Source organism: Triturus cristatus, chromosome 5_1 (genome assembly GCF_964204655.1).
Source record: "Triturus cristatus chromosome 5_1, aTriCri1.1, whole genome shotgun sequence".
NCBI lineage: Eukaryota > Metazoa > Chordata > Amphibia > Caudata > Salamandridae > Triturus > Triturus cristatus.
In genome coordinates this window covers 68,249,568-68,265,030 of record NC_140587.1, presented here as the reverse complement: position 1 = coordinate 68,265,030, position 15,463 = coordinate 68,249,568, and the positions used below count along the sequence as shown (strand labels likewise).

At 39.6% G+C, this 15,463-nt stretch overlaps 1 protein-coding gene across 1 annotated transcript in view; it reads left to right on the top strand.

The window, feature by feature from the left end:
* LOC146830199 (lymphocyte antigen 6E-like) overlaps window positions 1-15,463 on the top strand; it is a 236,622-nt gene that overhangs the window by 198,388 nt on the left and 22,771 nt on the right. The window contains exon 4 of the mRNA XM_085604424.1: window positions 1,853-1,864. Within this exon, the coding sequence (XP_085460550.1) occupies window positions 1,853-1,864 (12 nt within the window). The remainder of the gene's footprint in view (window positions 1-1,852; window positions 1,865-15,463) is intronic.

Genomic DNA, 15,463 nt, shown 5'->3' with positions numbered 1-15,463 from the left:
GCCAGACACATGCTGTGGAGTATATCGGGTTGATTTTGCTTTCGGCACGCCTTCCCTCTTGTGGGGGAGAATGGCTTATAGTGGAATGAGATATGCATCATCATGATCCACGGCTAAATGTGGAATGTAGTCATGTGGGGTATACCAATAATGGGCAAAGTCCGCTAGGGCACACTAGTAATAGAGGTGTAAGTCTGGCTAATTGAAGCACTAAAGTGCATATGACAACTTTAGAATCTCCCAACATATACAAGAGTGTTTTCCCACCCATGCCAACATTATCAAAAGTGCCTTGAGGGTTTTAAAGAAGTGCTGTGTCAAGACGATTGGAATATTGGTGACCAAATATAAGAATTTGGGTAATACTTTCATTTTTATTATAGCTATTCTATCCGCCAGGGAGAACGTCAGCCCTGACCACTGCTGTATTTGATCCTTCAACGTGAAATAGCCATACTATAATTATAATGAATCACTAGCTCAGGATCTTTATGGATCCAGAGGCCTAGATAATTGGCTGATTTGTCACTCTAGTGCAACAGGAACTCCAATAGGATCCCTTGAGTGCATGGTGTCAGAGGGAATATCACCAACATCGATCAGTTGATACTCAGACCAGAGTATCTTTCGAAGTGGATATAGTCATGGCTGTCCAGAACCAAAAGTGTGTCTGGATTCCGAACATACAGCCCTATTTTATTTGCATAGAGAGATATGCTCAGTGGCCTCAAGGGGAAGCGGTGAGGAGGGTCGACGTGGCGATGCCTAATTGCACATGCCAAGGGTTCTAGCACGATAGTGAATAATATTGGTGACAAGAGGCACTTTGTCCTGTTCCCCTGCCCACTCAGAACCCTCCATGGGGGGTTACTATTTAGTAGGACACGGGGCACAGGTTTAGTGTATAGTACCAGTATCCCTCGCAGGAATGGTGTGGGTATCCCTATGAGGGCAATTATCTGAGACATGCAGTCCCACGACATAGAATCAAAGGCTTTGGCTGTCTCCAGTAGGACCATAGTCTCTTGCAGTGATGGATTGAGCTGGAGTAGGAGGGTGAACAGAGTGCGTAGATTATGCACAGTGGACCAAGCTGGAATGAATACCGATTGGTCTGGCAGCACCAGGTTCGGTAGCAGAGGCCATATGCGATTTGCCGGCACTTTAGTCAGTACCTTAACATCTAAAGTTATCAATGATAATTGTCAGTATGATTCGCAATTAGTAGGAGGTTTATCTGGCTTCAGTAATGTTATTATCAAGGCTTCATCATAAACGGCAAGGGCACCAGTAAGTCTGAAAATTCCTTGTAGAATTCCCCCATTAATCTGTCTAAGCCCGGAACATTACCATTTGGGAGGCACATGACACCTCTTTGAGCTCCTCAGATATTATGGGTTGTATAAGGAATTCCCGCTGTCCAGTAGACAGCCAGGGCAGCACCACATCCTCAAAATAACTTTGTAGGTCTACTTCAGCCACAGTAGGACAGGCATCGCAGAGTTGGGCATAACATTTTGTGAACTCTGTGAGACTGGACGGGGTATCGAAGCAGTCAGCCCCCTCCGGAGTGGTGATTTGGATTATATGCATTTGTCCCTTTGGTGATTGCAGGATAGACTATATCCCGGCCAGCCACCCTCCCCATATGCATAAGCCTGTGTTGTTGAATAATATGTTTAGTTCTTGAACTGCCAGCTTGTTGAAAGTGGTTATGTGTTCATAAATACAGACCGGAATAGCAGGTTTTAGGTCCCTCGCATACTCCTTATCTAGGGACTATTATTGGGACTCAGTGTTCTGGATTTGGGTGCGCATTGCCCAAAGATCCCCTGCCTGTGTGCTAATGCAGACACCCAGGATAGTGACGACCTTGAAGGCCTCCCACGGTGTCCCCACACTCTCCACTGTGCCAGTATTTGTTCAAAATATTCAATGAGAGCAGAGTGTACACCCCCATAGAACACTGGGGCAAGAAGGGATGTAGCTGGGAACCGCCGCATGAATCGGGTTGGGGAATAGGTGGGTATAGACATCTGCAGTTTTAACAGGGCATGGTCAGATAGCATTTTGGGGAGATGTGAGGCTTCGGTCATCCAGGGGCTGACATCGTGCTCTATCAGCCAATAATCTAATGGGGACCATGTACCATGTACAAATGATACAAGTGTGCCTTCTCACTCCCCCATGTGATTTAACATGACATGAATGTGATCAGTGATTCAACTTATTCTGAAAAATTACATTAACAAGACCAGTGATTCAACGTATTCTGTAGAATGACATTAATGAGATCAGTGATTAAACATATTCTGAAGAGTGACATAAATAAGATCATCGATTCAACTTATTCTGTAGAATGACATTAATGAGATCAGTGATTCAACTTATTCTGAAAAATGACATTAATGAGATCAGTGATTCAACTTATTCTGAAAAATGACATTAATGAGATCAGTGATTCAACTTATTCTGAAGAATGACATGAATGAGATCAGTGATTCAACTTATTCTGAATAATTACATAAATGAGATCAGTGATTCAATTTATTCTGTAGAATGACATGAATGAGATCAGTGATTCAACTTATTCTGAAGCATGACATTAATGAGATCAGTGATTCAAATTATTCTGTAGAATGATATTAATGAGATCAGTAATTCAGCTTAGTCTGAAAAATAACTTTATTGAGATTAGTGATTAAACTTATTCTGAAGAATGAGATGAATGAGATCAGTGATTCAACTTATTCTGAAGAGTAACGAATGAGATCAGTAATTCAACTTATTCTGAAGAATGACATTAATGAGATCAGTGATTCAAATTATTCTGTAGAATGACAATAATGAGATCAGTGATTCAAATTATTCCGTAGAATGACATTAATGAGATCAGTGATTCAGCTTATTCTGAAAAATAACTTTATTGAGATTAGTGATTAAATGTATTCTGAAGAATGACATGAATGAGATCAGTGATTCAAATTATTCTGAAGAATGACGTTGATGAGATAAGTGATTCAAATTTTTCTGTAGAATCCCATTATTGAGACCAGTGATTCAACTTATTCTGTAGAATTACATTAATAAGATCAGTGATTCCACTTATTCTGTAGAATGACATTAATGAGATCAGTGATTCAACATAGTCTGTAGAATGACATAAATGAGATCAGCTATTCAACATAGTCTGTAGAATGACATAAATGAGATCAGTGATCCAACTTATTCTGAAGAATAACAATATTGAGATCAGTGATTCAACTTAATGTGTAGAACCAAGTAATGCCCCTCATGGATGCAAAATGTGATGATATTTACATATTGCCTTCTTAAACCCCTGAACAAGGGCGCAACCAGTTTGCCATGTGCCCATGTGAAAGAAAGGCAGTGTGCCCCCTAGCTGTTGTTTGAATTGTAATAATCAGGGTTCAAGGGGTCACTGCACCTTCGGCACCAATGGAAGCTATGCCCCTGCCCCAGAATGAATGGGAGGAAGAAAAGAAGTTGCTAAGCAATGGGGTGTGTTTCAGGAGACTAATAATTGAACATGTGATGACTTAAGTAATGATGACTCAATGGAACAGGAATTTGTATGTCTGCTATGGGGAGGAGGCCACAAGTTTTCATTCTAGCCAATAAGGATGTTTGTCAGTTATGGTTTGGGTTCTGTAAATGGAGGACAAGGTGCACAGTGTTGTTGGACTGTTATCAGCATACTATTACATCTTTCTTCTAAGCTGAACAATAAAGATCGCACACAACAGACGTATATTCTACATTTACTGAGGACCCATGAACTATTAAACATTAGGTAGTTGACATTAGTAAGGCAAAACATAATTTTCATTTACGAAAAATAATAGTTTCTCCTGTAAAACGTTCTCTACAATTGTAGATATGAGAATTTACTTTTTAGGTCTAGCTTGACATCACAGTAGTCTGCAAGACTTTTCGTTACCTCTTTTTTAAAATATACACAGACAGGGCATTGGATCCAGTGAGTGTGGGTTTATCTTCCCGCTGCTTACAATAGGTTGGATTTTTATCATTACTCTTTTAATGGGTTGTTTTTATTGCAATGATGGGCTATTATAACATCTGTACTTCACACTCAATCATCACACATTTCTTCGTCTCATAATTGCATTGGATACAGAAGTACATGTTATTTTAGTTTTTACTGTAATATGTTGTTTATTTACATTGCCATGAATTGTTTTTTTACGCTCATCTGGTTTGTTTAAGATGATTACAACCACCTTTAATGCTACTACTACCGCCTTCACCTTTACCACAACCAATTTGATGAGTTCCACCATTAGAGTAAAACCACCATTTACCCCTACTGCTAAATCATTAGTGCCAGCATTACCACCATGATTTCCCACAAAACTACCACCAAGAACACCAATACCATGAAAGTCATCACAACTACCACCATCATTACCATCTCCATCATTACATCACCACAACTATCACCACCATTACAGCCACCACCATAATTACTACTATCACCACCATGATTACCACTATCACCACCAATACAACCATTTCAATGACCACTACCACTGCTTTCAACCCCAATATCACCATTAATGTAACTATTACTTCCATCACTACCATCATTACCACCACCACTACACCCAGAGCTGGTAGGATTTGCATTAATAAGTTCATGTGCAAATAGAAGAATGAACAACTTATGTTTTCATGTGTTAGCTATTCAAACCTAGGTCTATTGTCTTCACCAATGTTTTATGTAATCTATTTATAAGTAGCAAAGATCAAGATAAGACTTTCTAAATAACCATTCACTTGTGCATACATTTACAGATTCATAACTATAATTCGGATAATTCCACTGCCAAAATGATTTTGCTGGCAATGTCTTAATTCCAGACAAGAGAACAAGGCTAAAGCCACAGGTGATGGACCTGGTGGGGCCTGGACAAGCCTTAGTTTGTTTGCCCTCCTCCCAGAAGACTCTGACAGCTGACAGGGCTGGCTTGTGGTTGTTTTAGGCTGCAGTGGAGGATTTCATCTGTGTTTCACGATAGGCATTTAAAAAGGAGGTGCTGTTTGCCTTCTTGAAGATCAAAAAAAGTATTGGTAAAGAGGCACCTTCGCAATCACATGTCATAATGAGGGTGAGGTGGGCACTTGAACATATAATGATAACGCTTAAGAGTAATGTATGCACCTCTGAAATCCATGGAAGCGGCAAGGCTAGAGTGAGATTTAAATGCTGGCCAGGAATTTGTTGTACTACAATCTCACGGCATGAAGAAAACAGGTGTAGCAGCAAGATATACCCTCCAGGTTTTGCATCAGGTATTTCACTTTATAGCACAATTCTATCAGCATATTGGCTAAAAGCCCCCAAAAGTAAAATAAAAACCTCACACTTCTTTCCAACACTATGAGAACAGGCACAGTATCAAGGAACATTTTTCTTTAGAGCAGCAAACCATGGATAAACATATTACAAAACTGCATACAGTTCTCCCACAGCTGTGGTTAGGCCTTAATGAGTGAGACTCACAAGCTTTCAATATGAAAGCTTTTGGTACACAAGTGCATACTCGGCTCACCTATGCATAGAGTGTAGTCAGTGTTTTCAACTTAACTTGCACAGGGGGTATCAGAGTATGCAAACTCAGTCTTAATTTTCTGGTGAAGGATGCAGGTATAAATGTTGCTGAAAGTGTAGAAAAGTGTAACAACTTCAGTAGCTATTGGATATTGTGTTGATTATTCTTCTCAGCTTCATACAGTGATTATAAATTGTCTGAATCTTTACAATCTTTATTTACCAAGGGAGAGATTAAAGTTTAGCAGGCAGAGGTACGGCTGCTACCTCATCATCTGCCAAATTTAGATCTGTGCATCAGCACTGTGGACAACTGTATTCATTGGAAGGACCTGCCATTACAATAGATCCTGTCAAACCTTTTTGTTTATCAAAATCAGAATCCCAAAGTGGGATTTTGTTTATAGAAAATACCCAAATCGATAACCCCTACATTGTGGGAGTTTTCACCCATGGTGTGCAGGTAATTTTCACTTTTTTGATGTCCCTTACTACCACATTTTTCATGGTGGTAAGGTAAGGTAAAAATGGTCTATTCGACCTTCCATGCTAAATTAGGTGGGTGGTCAAATGATCAAATTGCTTACGGCCCTTACTGCATCAGGCTGTCAAGGAGTGTGTCATTGGCAGTAGTCACCATTGCTGATATACTTATGTTCCACCCATCCATAAATTGGCCAGGTGGACTATCAATTTGTCCAAGATGGTCCTTCAATGCAGTTATAAGGACCCTCTCCGCCAAACTCTAAATCATGAGAAGTGCTTGTACTGTCCAATACATATATGTCAGCCCTGAAGAAGTATTAATCCTTTTTTATGACAAATTTCTCTTCAGTGAAATGTTGGCATTATTCCCAAATGGGAAGTTAGCCCTGATAATAAGTCTTATGGCCTTATTATGACTACGGCCGCCAATATGACACCCGTAGTTCTGGTGGTGGTCCATGGACCACCAGACTAGTGGTCCACCTGCCCTATTACAAGTTGGGCGGTTGGACCACCACTGGACCGCTGCAACCACCAGGGATCCGTGATCCAGCTGCAGTCTTGCAGAGGTCTGAGGCTGCAATATGCTGGTGGTGCTGCTGCGGTACCTCCAAGCATATTAAGAGTTTCCTCACTGCCCTAGTTTAATGGTGGTGAGCCCTACAGAGTCCACTGTTGCCTGTGGGCCATGGTGTGAATACAGGGGGGGCACATAGTGTGCCCTCTGTCTGTATGCACCCCCAGTTACTGCACACTCCATGCATGCAGGAACGTGCTTTGGCGCTTCAGTGGCGGTCTCGTAATGGGGGGCTGGCACGGCGGCCTGCTGCGAGACTGCCAAAATCGTAATAAGGCCCCTTAGTATTTTCCACAAAAAGCAAAGTAATTCTACTGAGAAATGTTACTCTCCAGGAAAAGTATAGGTACCTTTAGAGAAGTGCTGCCCTTTCTAATTAAAGGCCAACCTGCTAGGCAAATAAGCACTAGTACATTCCAATCTTACTGAAAAGTGATGCATTGTCTAATTCATGCACACATGACATGCTGAGATTTGTGGATCCTATTTTCAAAAATTATATTAGACCAATGAGATTGCTCAGTAAAAGTATACTCACCCCACTGAGAAGTGTTTGCATTGTATAATGCATATATGACAGCACTGCTGAGAGGTTTTGGTACTGCCCAAGAATATTATATCTGACTAATGAAAAGTGTTGGTTAAGACACATGGATGGGCACTGAGATGGCTCAGCAGGTCAAGCATGTGCCATTGATGTGTGCAATGATTTGCAGGTCAGGAGTTTTTCCACTGCAATTCTAACTCAGTTCTTCATTCCATAGTAATAGCAACACCTGGTAATTGCAGCCATTGCAAATAACAGATCTGTAGTAGGAAGATTAAAACATACATTTGTATTATTGTTCAGAAGTGCTAATACTGTTTTATTAAACTTATAGCAGCCATGCTGAACAGTGTTAATGTAGCATAATTAGAAGCATAGCAGACAAGCTGAGAAGTGTTGATACTGAGTCATTGAAAGCATAGCAGCCATTGTGAGAAGTGTTGATATTGTGTAATTGAAAGCATAGCAGCCATAGTGAGAAGCATTGATACTGTGTCATGTAAACCATAGCAGCAATACTGAGAAGTGTGAATGCAGCATCATTAAAAGCATAGCAGCCATGATGAGAAGTGTTAAAACTGGGTCATTAGAAGCATAGCAGCCCTGCTAAGATTTGTTGATACTGTGTCATTTAAGCATACCAGCCATAGTGAGAAGTGTTGATACTGTATCATTAAAAGCATAGCAGCAATGTTGAGAAGTGTTGATACTGTGGCATTTAAAGCATAGCAGCCATGCTGAGAAGTGTTGATACTGTGTCATTGAAAGCATAACTGCCATGCTGAGAAGTGTTGATACTGTGTCATTTAAATTGAAGCAGCACCACTGAGAAGTGTCAATACTGTATCATTGAAACCACAGCAGCTGTGCTGAAAAGTGTTAGTACCTTGTCATTAAAAGGATTGCAGCCATGATGAGAAGTGTTAATAGTGTGTCATTAAAAGCATAGCAGTCATTGTGAGAAGTGTATTAAAAGCATTGCAGCCATGATGAGGAGTGTTGACACTGTGTCATTAAAAGCAAAGCAGCCATGGTGAGAAGTGTTAATACTGTGTAACTAAAAGCATAGACGCCATGCTGAAAAGTGTTGGTACTGTGTCATTAAAAGCAGAGCAGCTGTGCTGAGAAGTGTTAATACTGTGTCATTAAAAGCATAGTAGTCACGATGAAAAGTGTTAATACTGTGTCATTAAAAGCATTGCAGCCATTGTGAGAAGTTTAATACTGTGTCTTAAAAGCATAGCAGCCATGATGAGGTGTTGATACTGTGTCATTAAAAGCATTGCAGCCATGCTGAGAAGTGTTGTTGCTGTATAATTCAAAGCATAGCAGCGATGCTGAAAAGTGTTGGTACTGTGTCATCAAAAGCATAGCAGCTGTGCTGAGAAGTGTTAATACTGTGTCCTTAAAAACATAGCAGCAATGATGAGAAGCGTTAATACTGTGTCATTAAAAGCATAACAGCCATGATGAGAAGTGTTGATAATGTGTCATTAAAAGCACAGCAGCCATGGTGTAAGTGTTAATATTCTGTAATTAAAAGCATAGCAGCCATGATGAGAAGTGTTAATACTGTGCCATTAAAAGCATAACAGAAATGGAAAGAAGTGTAATACTGTGTCATTAAAAGCACAGCAGCCATGGTGTAAGTGTTAATATTATGTAATTAAAAGCATAGCAACCATGCTGAGAAGTGTTGGTACTGTGTCCTTGAAAGCATAGCATGTGTGCTGAGAAGTGTTAATACTGTGTCAGTAAAAGCATAGCAGCCATGGTGAGAAGTGTTAATCCTGTGTCAGTAAAAGCAGAGCAGCCATGATGAAAAGTGTTAATCCTGTGTCAGTAAAAGCAGAGCAGCCATGCTGAGATGTGTTAATCCTGTGTCAATAAAAGCATAGCAGCCATGGCGAGAAGTGTTAATAATGTGTCATCAAAAGCATTGCAGCCATGATGAGAAGTGTTAATACTGTGTCATTAGAAGATTAGCAGCAATTTAGAGAAGTGCAATACTTTGTCATTGAAAGCATTGCAGCCATGATGAGAAGTGTTGATACTGTGTCATTAAAAGCAAAGCAGCCATGTGCAGAAGTGTTAATACTGTGTAATTAAAGGTATAGCAACCATGCGGAGAAGTGTTGGTACTGTGTCATTAAAAGCATAGCAGGTGTGCTGAGAAGTGTTAATACTGTGTCTGTAAAAGCAGAGCAACCATGGTGAGAAGTGTTAATCATGTGTTAGTAAAAGCAGAGCAGCCATGTTGAGAAGTGTTAATACTGTGACAAGAAAAGCAGAGCAGCCATGCTGAGAAGTATTAATACTGTGTCATTAAAAGCATTGCAGCTATACTGAGAAGTGTTGGTGCTGTTTAATTAAAAGCATAGCACCCAAACTGAGAAGTGTTGGTACTGTGTCATTAAAAGTATAGCAGCTGTCCTGAGAAGTGCTAATACTGTGTCATTAAAAGCATAGCAGCCAAGCCATGATGAGAAGTGTTAATACTGTGTCATTAAAAGCATAGTAGCCATGGTGAGAAGTGTTAAAACTGTCATTAAAAGCAAAGCAGCCATGGTGAGAAATGTTAATACTGTGTAATTAAAAGCATTGCAACCATAATTAGAAATGTTGGTACTGTGTCATTAAAAGCATAGTAGGTGTGCTGAGAAGTGTTAATACTGTATAATTAAAAGCATAGCAGCCATGCTGAGAAGTGTTGGGACTGTGTCATTAAAAGTATAGCAGCTGTCCTGAGAAGTGTTAATACTGTGCCAGTAAAAGCAGAGCAGACATGCTGAGAAGTTTTAATACTGTGTCAGTAAAAGCGTAGCAAACATGGTGAGAAGTGTTAATACTGTGTCAGTAAAAGCATAACAGCCATGGTGAGAAGTGTTAATACTGTGTCATTAAAAGCATAGCAGCCATGGTGAGAAGTGTTAATCCTGTGTCAGTAAATGTATAGCAGCCATGCTGAGAAGTGGTAATAGTGTGTCATTCAGAGCATATCCGCCAAGGAGAGAAGTGTTAATACTGTGTCATTGAAAGCATAGCAGCCATGATGAGAAGTGTTAATACTGTGTCATTAGAAGATTAGCAGCAATTTAGAGAAGTCAAATACTTTGTCAATTAACGCATAGCAGCCATGATGAGAAGTGTTGATACTGTGTCATTAAAAGCAAAGCAGCCATGTGCAGAAGTGTTAATACTGTGTAATTAAAAGTATAGCAACCATGCTGAGAAGTGTTGGTCCTATGTCATTAAAAGCATAGCAGGTGTACTGAGAAGTGTTAATACTGTGTCTGTAAAAGCATAGTAGCCATGGTGAGAAGTGTTAGTACTGTGACAATAAAAGCATAGCAGTCATGGTGAGAAGTGTTAATACTGTGTCATTAAAAGCCTAACAGCAATGGAGAGCAGTGCAATACTGTGTCATTAAAAGCATAGCAGCCAGGATGAGAAGTGTTGATACTGTGTCATTAAAAGCAAAACATCCATGGTGAGAAGTGTTAATACTTTTAATTAAAAACATTGCAGCCATGCAGAGAAGTGTTGGTACTGTGCCATTAAAAGCATAGCAGCTGTGCTGAGAAGTGTAAATACTATGTCATTAAAAGCATAGCAGCCAGAATGATAAGTGTTAATACTGTGTCATTAAAGCCTGGCAGCCATGATGAGAAGTGTTGATACTGTGTCATTAAGAGCAAAGCAGCCATGTGCAGAAGTTTTAATACTGTGTAATTAAAAGTATAGCAACCATGCTGAGAAGTTTTAGTCCTATGTCATTAAAAGCATAGCAGGTGTACTGAGAAGTGTTAATACTTTATCTGTAAAAGCATAGTAGCCATAGTGAGAAGTGTTAATACTGTGACAATAAAAGCAGAGCAGCCATGCTGAGAAGTGTTAATACTGTGTCAGTAAAAGCATAGCAGTCATGGTGAGAAGTGTTAATACTGTGTCGGTAAAAGCAGAGCAGCCATGGTGAGAAGTGTTAATGCTGTGTCAGTAAAAGCGTAGCAGCCATTGTGAGAAGTGTTTATCCTGTGTCAGTAAAAGTAGAGCAGCCATGCTGAGAAGTGTTAATACTGTGACAATAAAAGCAGAGCAGCCATGCTGAGAAGTGTTTATCCTGTGTCAGTAAAAACAGAGCAGCCATGGTGAGACGTGTTAATACTGCGTCAGTAAAAGCATAGCAGCCATAGTGAGAGGTGTTAATATTGTGTCATTAAAAGCACAGCGGCCATGATGAGAAGTGTTAATACTGTGTCATTAAAAGCCTAACAGCAATGGAGAGAAGTGCAATACTGTGTCATTAAAAGCATAGCAGCCATGATGAGAAGTGTTGATTCTGTGTCATTAAAAGCAAAACATCCATGGTGAGAAGTGTTAATACTTTTAATTAAAAACATAGCAGCCATGCAGAGAAGTGTTGGTACTGTGCCATTAAAAGCATAGCAGCTGTGCTGAGAAGTGTAAATACTATGTCATTAAAAGCATAGCAGCCAGAATGATAAGTGTTAATACTGTGTCATTAAAGCATAGCAGCCATTGTGAGAAGTGTTGATACTGCGTCATTAAAAGCAAAGCAGCCATGTGCAGAAGTTTTAATACTGTGTAATTAAAAGTATAGCAACCATGCTGAGAAGTGTTGGTCCTATGTCATTAAAAGCATAGCAGGTGTACTGAGAAGTGTTAATACTGTGTCTGTAAAAGCATAGTAGCCATGGTGAGAAGTGTTAATACTGTGACAATAAAAGCAGAGCAGCCATGCTGAGAAGTGTTAATACTGTGTCAGTAAAAGCATAGCAGTCATGGTGACAAGTGTTAATACTGTGTCGGTAAAAGCAGAGCAGCCGTGGTGAGAAGTGTTAATGCTGTGTCAGTAAAAGCGTAGCAGCCATGCTGAGAAGTGTTAATACTGTGACAATAAAAGCAGAGCAGCCATGCTGAGAAGTGTTAATAATGTGTCAGTAAAAGCATAGCAGTCATGGTGAGAAGTGTTAATACTGTGTCATTAAAAGCCTAACAGCAATGGAGAGAAATGCAATACTGCGTCATTAAAAGCAAAGCAGCCATGTGCAGAAGTTTTAATACTGTGTAATTAAAAGTATAGCAACCATGCTGAGAAGTGTTGGTCCTATGTCATTAAAAGCATAGCAGGTGTACTGAGAAGAGTTAATACTGTGTCTGTAAAAGCATAGTAGCCATGGTGAGAAGTGTTAATACTGTGACAATAAAAGCAGAGCAGCCATGCTGAGAAGTGTTAATACTGTGTCAGTAAAAGCATAGCAGTCATGGTGAGAAGTGTTAATACTGTGTCGGTAAAAGCAGAGCAGCCATGGTGAGAAGTGTTAATGCTGTGTCAGTAAAAGCGTAGCAGCCATTGTGAGAAGTGTTTATCCTGTGTCAGTAAAAGCAGAGCAGCCATGCTGAGAAGTGTTAATACTGTGACAATAAAAGCAGAGCAGCCATGCTGAGAAGTGTTAATTATGTGTCAGTAAAAGCATAGCAGTCATGGTGAGAAGGGTTAATACTGTGTCATTAAAAGCCTAACAGCAATGGAGAGAAATGCAATACTGTGTCATTAAAAGCATAGCAGCCATGATGAGAAGTGTTGATACTGTGTCATTAAAAGCAAAACATCCATGGTGAGAAGTGTTAATACTTTTAATTAAAAACATAGCAGCCATGCAGAGAAGTGTTGTTATTGTGCCATTAAAAGCATAGCAGCTGTGCTGAGAAGTTTAAATACTATGTCATTAAAAGCATAGCAGCCAGAATGATAAGTGTTAATACTGTGTCATTAAAGCATAGCAGCCATGGTGAGAAGTGTTGATACTGTGTCATTAAAAGCAAAGCAGCCATGTGCAGAAGTTTTAATACTGTGTAATTAAAAGTATAGCAACCATGCTGAGAAGTTTTGGTCCTATGTCATTAAAAGCATAGCAGGTGTACTGAGAAGTGTTAATACTGTGTCTGTAAAAGCATAGTAGCCATGGTGAGAAGTGTTAATACTGTGACAATAAAAGCAGAGCAGCCATGCTGAGAAGTGTTAATACTGTGTCAGTAAAAGCATAGCAGTCATGGTGAGAAGTGTTAATACTGTGTCGGTAAAAGCAGAGCAGCCATGGTGAGAAGTGTTAATGCTGTGTCAGTAAAAGCGTAGCAGCCATTGTGAGAAGTGTTTATCCTGTGTCAGTAAAAGCAGAGCAGCCATGCTGAGAAGTGTTAATACTGTGACAATAAAAGCAGAGCAGCCATGCTGAGAAGTGTTAATAATGTGTCAGTAAAAGCATAGCAGTCATGGTGAGAAGTGTTAATACTGTGTCATTAAAAGCCTAACAGCAATGGAGAGAAATGCAATACTGTGTCATTAAAAGCATAGCAGCCATGATGAGAAGTGTTGATACTGTGTCATTAAAAGCAAAACATCCATGGTGAGAAGTGTTAATACTTTTAATTAAAAACATAGCAGCCATGCAGAGAAGTGTTGTTATTGTGCCATTAAAAGCATAGCAGCTGTGCTGAGAAGTTTAAATACTATGTCATTGAAAGCATAGCAGCCAGAATGATAAGTGTTAATACTGTGTCATTAAAGCATAGCAGCCATGGTGAGAAGTGTTGATACTGTGTCATTAAAAGCAAAGCAGCCATGTGCAGAAGTGTTAATACTGTGTAATTAAAAGTATAGCAACCATGCTGAGAAGTTTTGGTCCTATGTCATTAAAAGCATAGCAGGTGTACTGAGAAGTGTTAATACTGTGTCTGTAAAAGCATAGTAGCCATGGTGAGAAGTGTTAATACTGTGACAATAAAAGCAGAGCAGCCATGCTGAGAAGTGTTAATACTGTGTCAGTAAAAGCATAGCAGTCATGGTGAGAAGTGTTAATACTGTGTCGGTAAAAGCAGAGCAGCCATGGTGAGAAGTGTTAATGCTGTGTCAGTAAAAGCGTAGCAGCCATTGTGAGAAGTGTTTATCCTGTGTCAGTAAAAGCAGAGCAGCCATGCTGAGAAGTGTTAATACTGTGACAATAAAAGCGGAGCAGCCATGCTGAGAAGTGTTAATACTGTGTCAGTAAAAGCATAGCAGTCATGGTGAGAAGTGTTAATACTGTGTCATTAAAAGGCTAACAGCAATGGAGAGAAATGCAATACTGTGTCATTAAAAGCATAGCAGGCATGATGAGAAGTATTGATACTGTGTCATTAAAAGCAAAACATCCATAGTCAGACGTGTTAATACTTTTAATTAAAAACATAGCAGCCATGCAGAGAAGTGTTGGTACTGTGCCATTAAAAGCATAGCAGCTGTGCTGAGAAGTTTAAATACTATGTCATTAAAAGCATAGCAGCCAGAATGATAAGTGTTAATACTGTGTCATTAAAGCATAGCAGCCATGGTGAGAAGTGTTGATACTGTGTCATTAAAAGCAAAGCAGCCATGTGCAGAAGTTTTAATACTGTGTAATTAAAAGTATAGCAACCATGCTGAGAAGTTTTGGTCCTATGTCATTAAAAGCATAGCAGGTGTACTGAGAAGTGTTAATACTGTGTCTGTAAAAGCATAGTAGCCATGGGGAGAAGTGTTAATACTGTGACAATAAAAGCAGAGCAGCCATGCTGAGAAGTGTTAATACTGTGTCAGTAAAAGCGTAGCAGCCATTGTGAGAAGTGTTTATCCTGTGTCAGTAAAAGCAGAGCAGCCATGCTGAGAAGTGTTAATACTGTGACAATAAAAGCAGAGCAGCCATGCTGAGAAGTGTTTATCCTGTGTCAGTAAAAACAGAGCAGCCATGGTGAGAAGTGTTAATACTGTGTCAGTAAAAGCATAGCAGCCATAGTGAGAGGTGTTAATATTGTGTCATTAAAAGCACAGCGGCCATGATGAGAAGTGTTAATACTGTGTCATTAAAAGCCTAACAGCAATGGAGAGAAGTGCAATACTGTGTCATTAAAAGCATAGCAGCCATGATGAGAAGTGTTGATACTGTGTCATTAAAAGCAAAACATCCATGGTGAGAAGTGTTAATACTTTTAATTAAAAACATAGCAGCCATGCAGAGAAGTGTTGGTACTGTGCCATTAAAAGCATAGCAGCTGTGCTGAGAAGTGTAAATGCTATGTCATTAAAAGCATAGCAGCCAGAATGAAATGTGTTAATACTGTGTCATTAAAGCATAGCAGCCATGGTGAGAAGTGTTGATACTGCGTTATTAAAAGCAAAGCAGCCATGTGCAGAAGTGTTAATGCTGTTTAATTAAAAGTATAG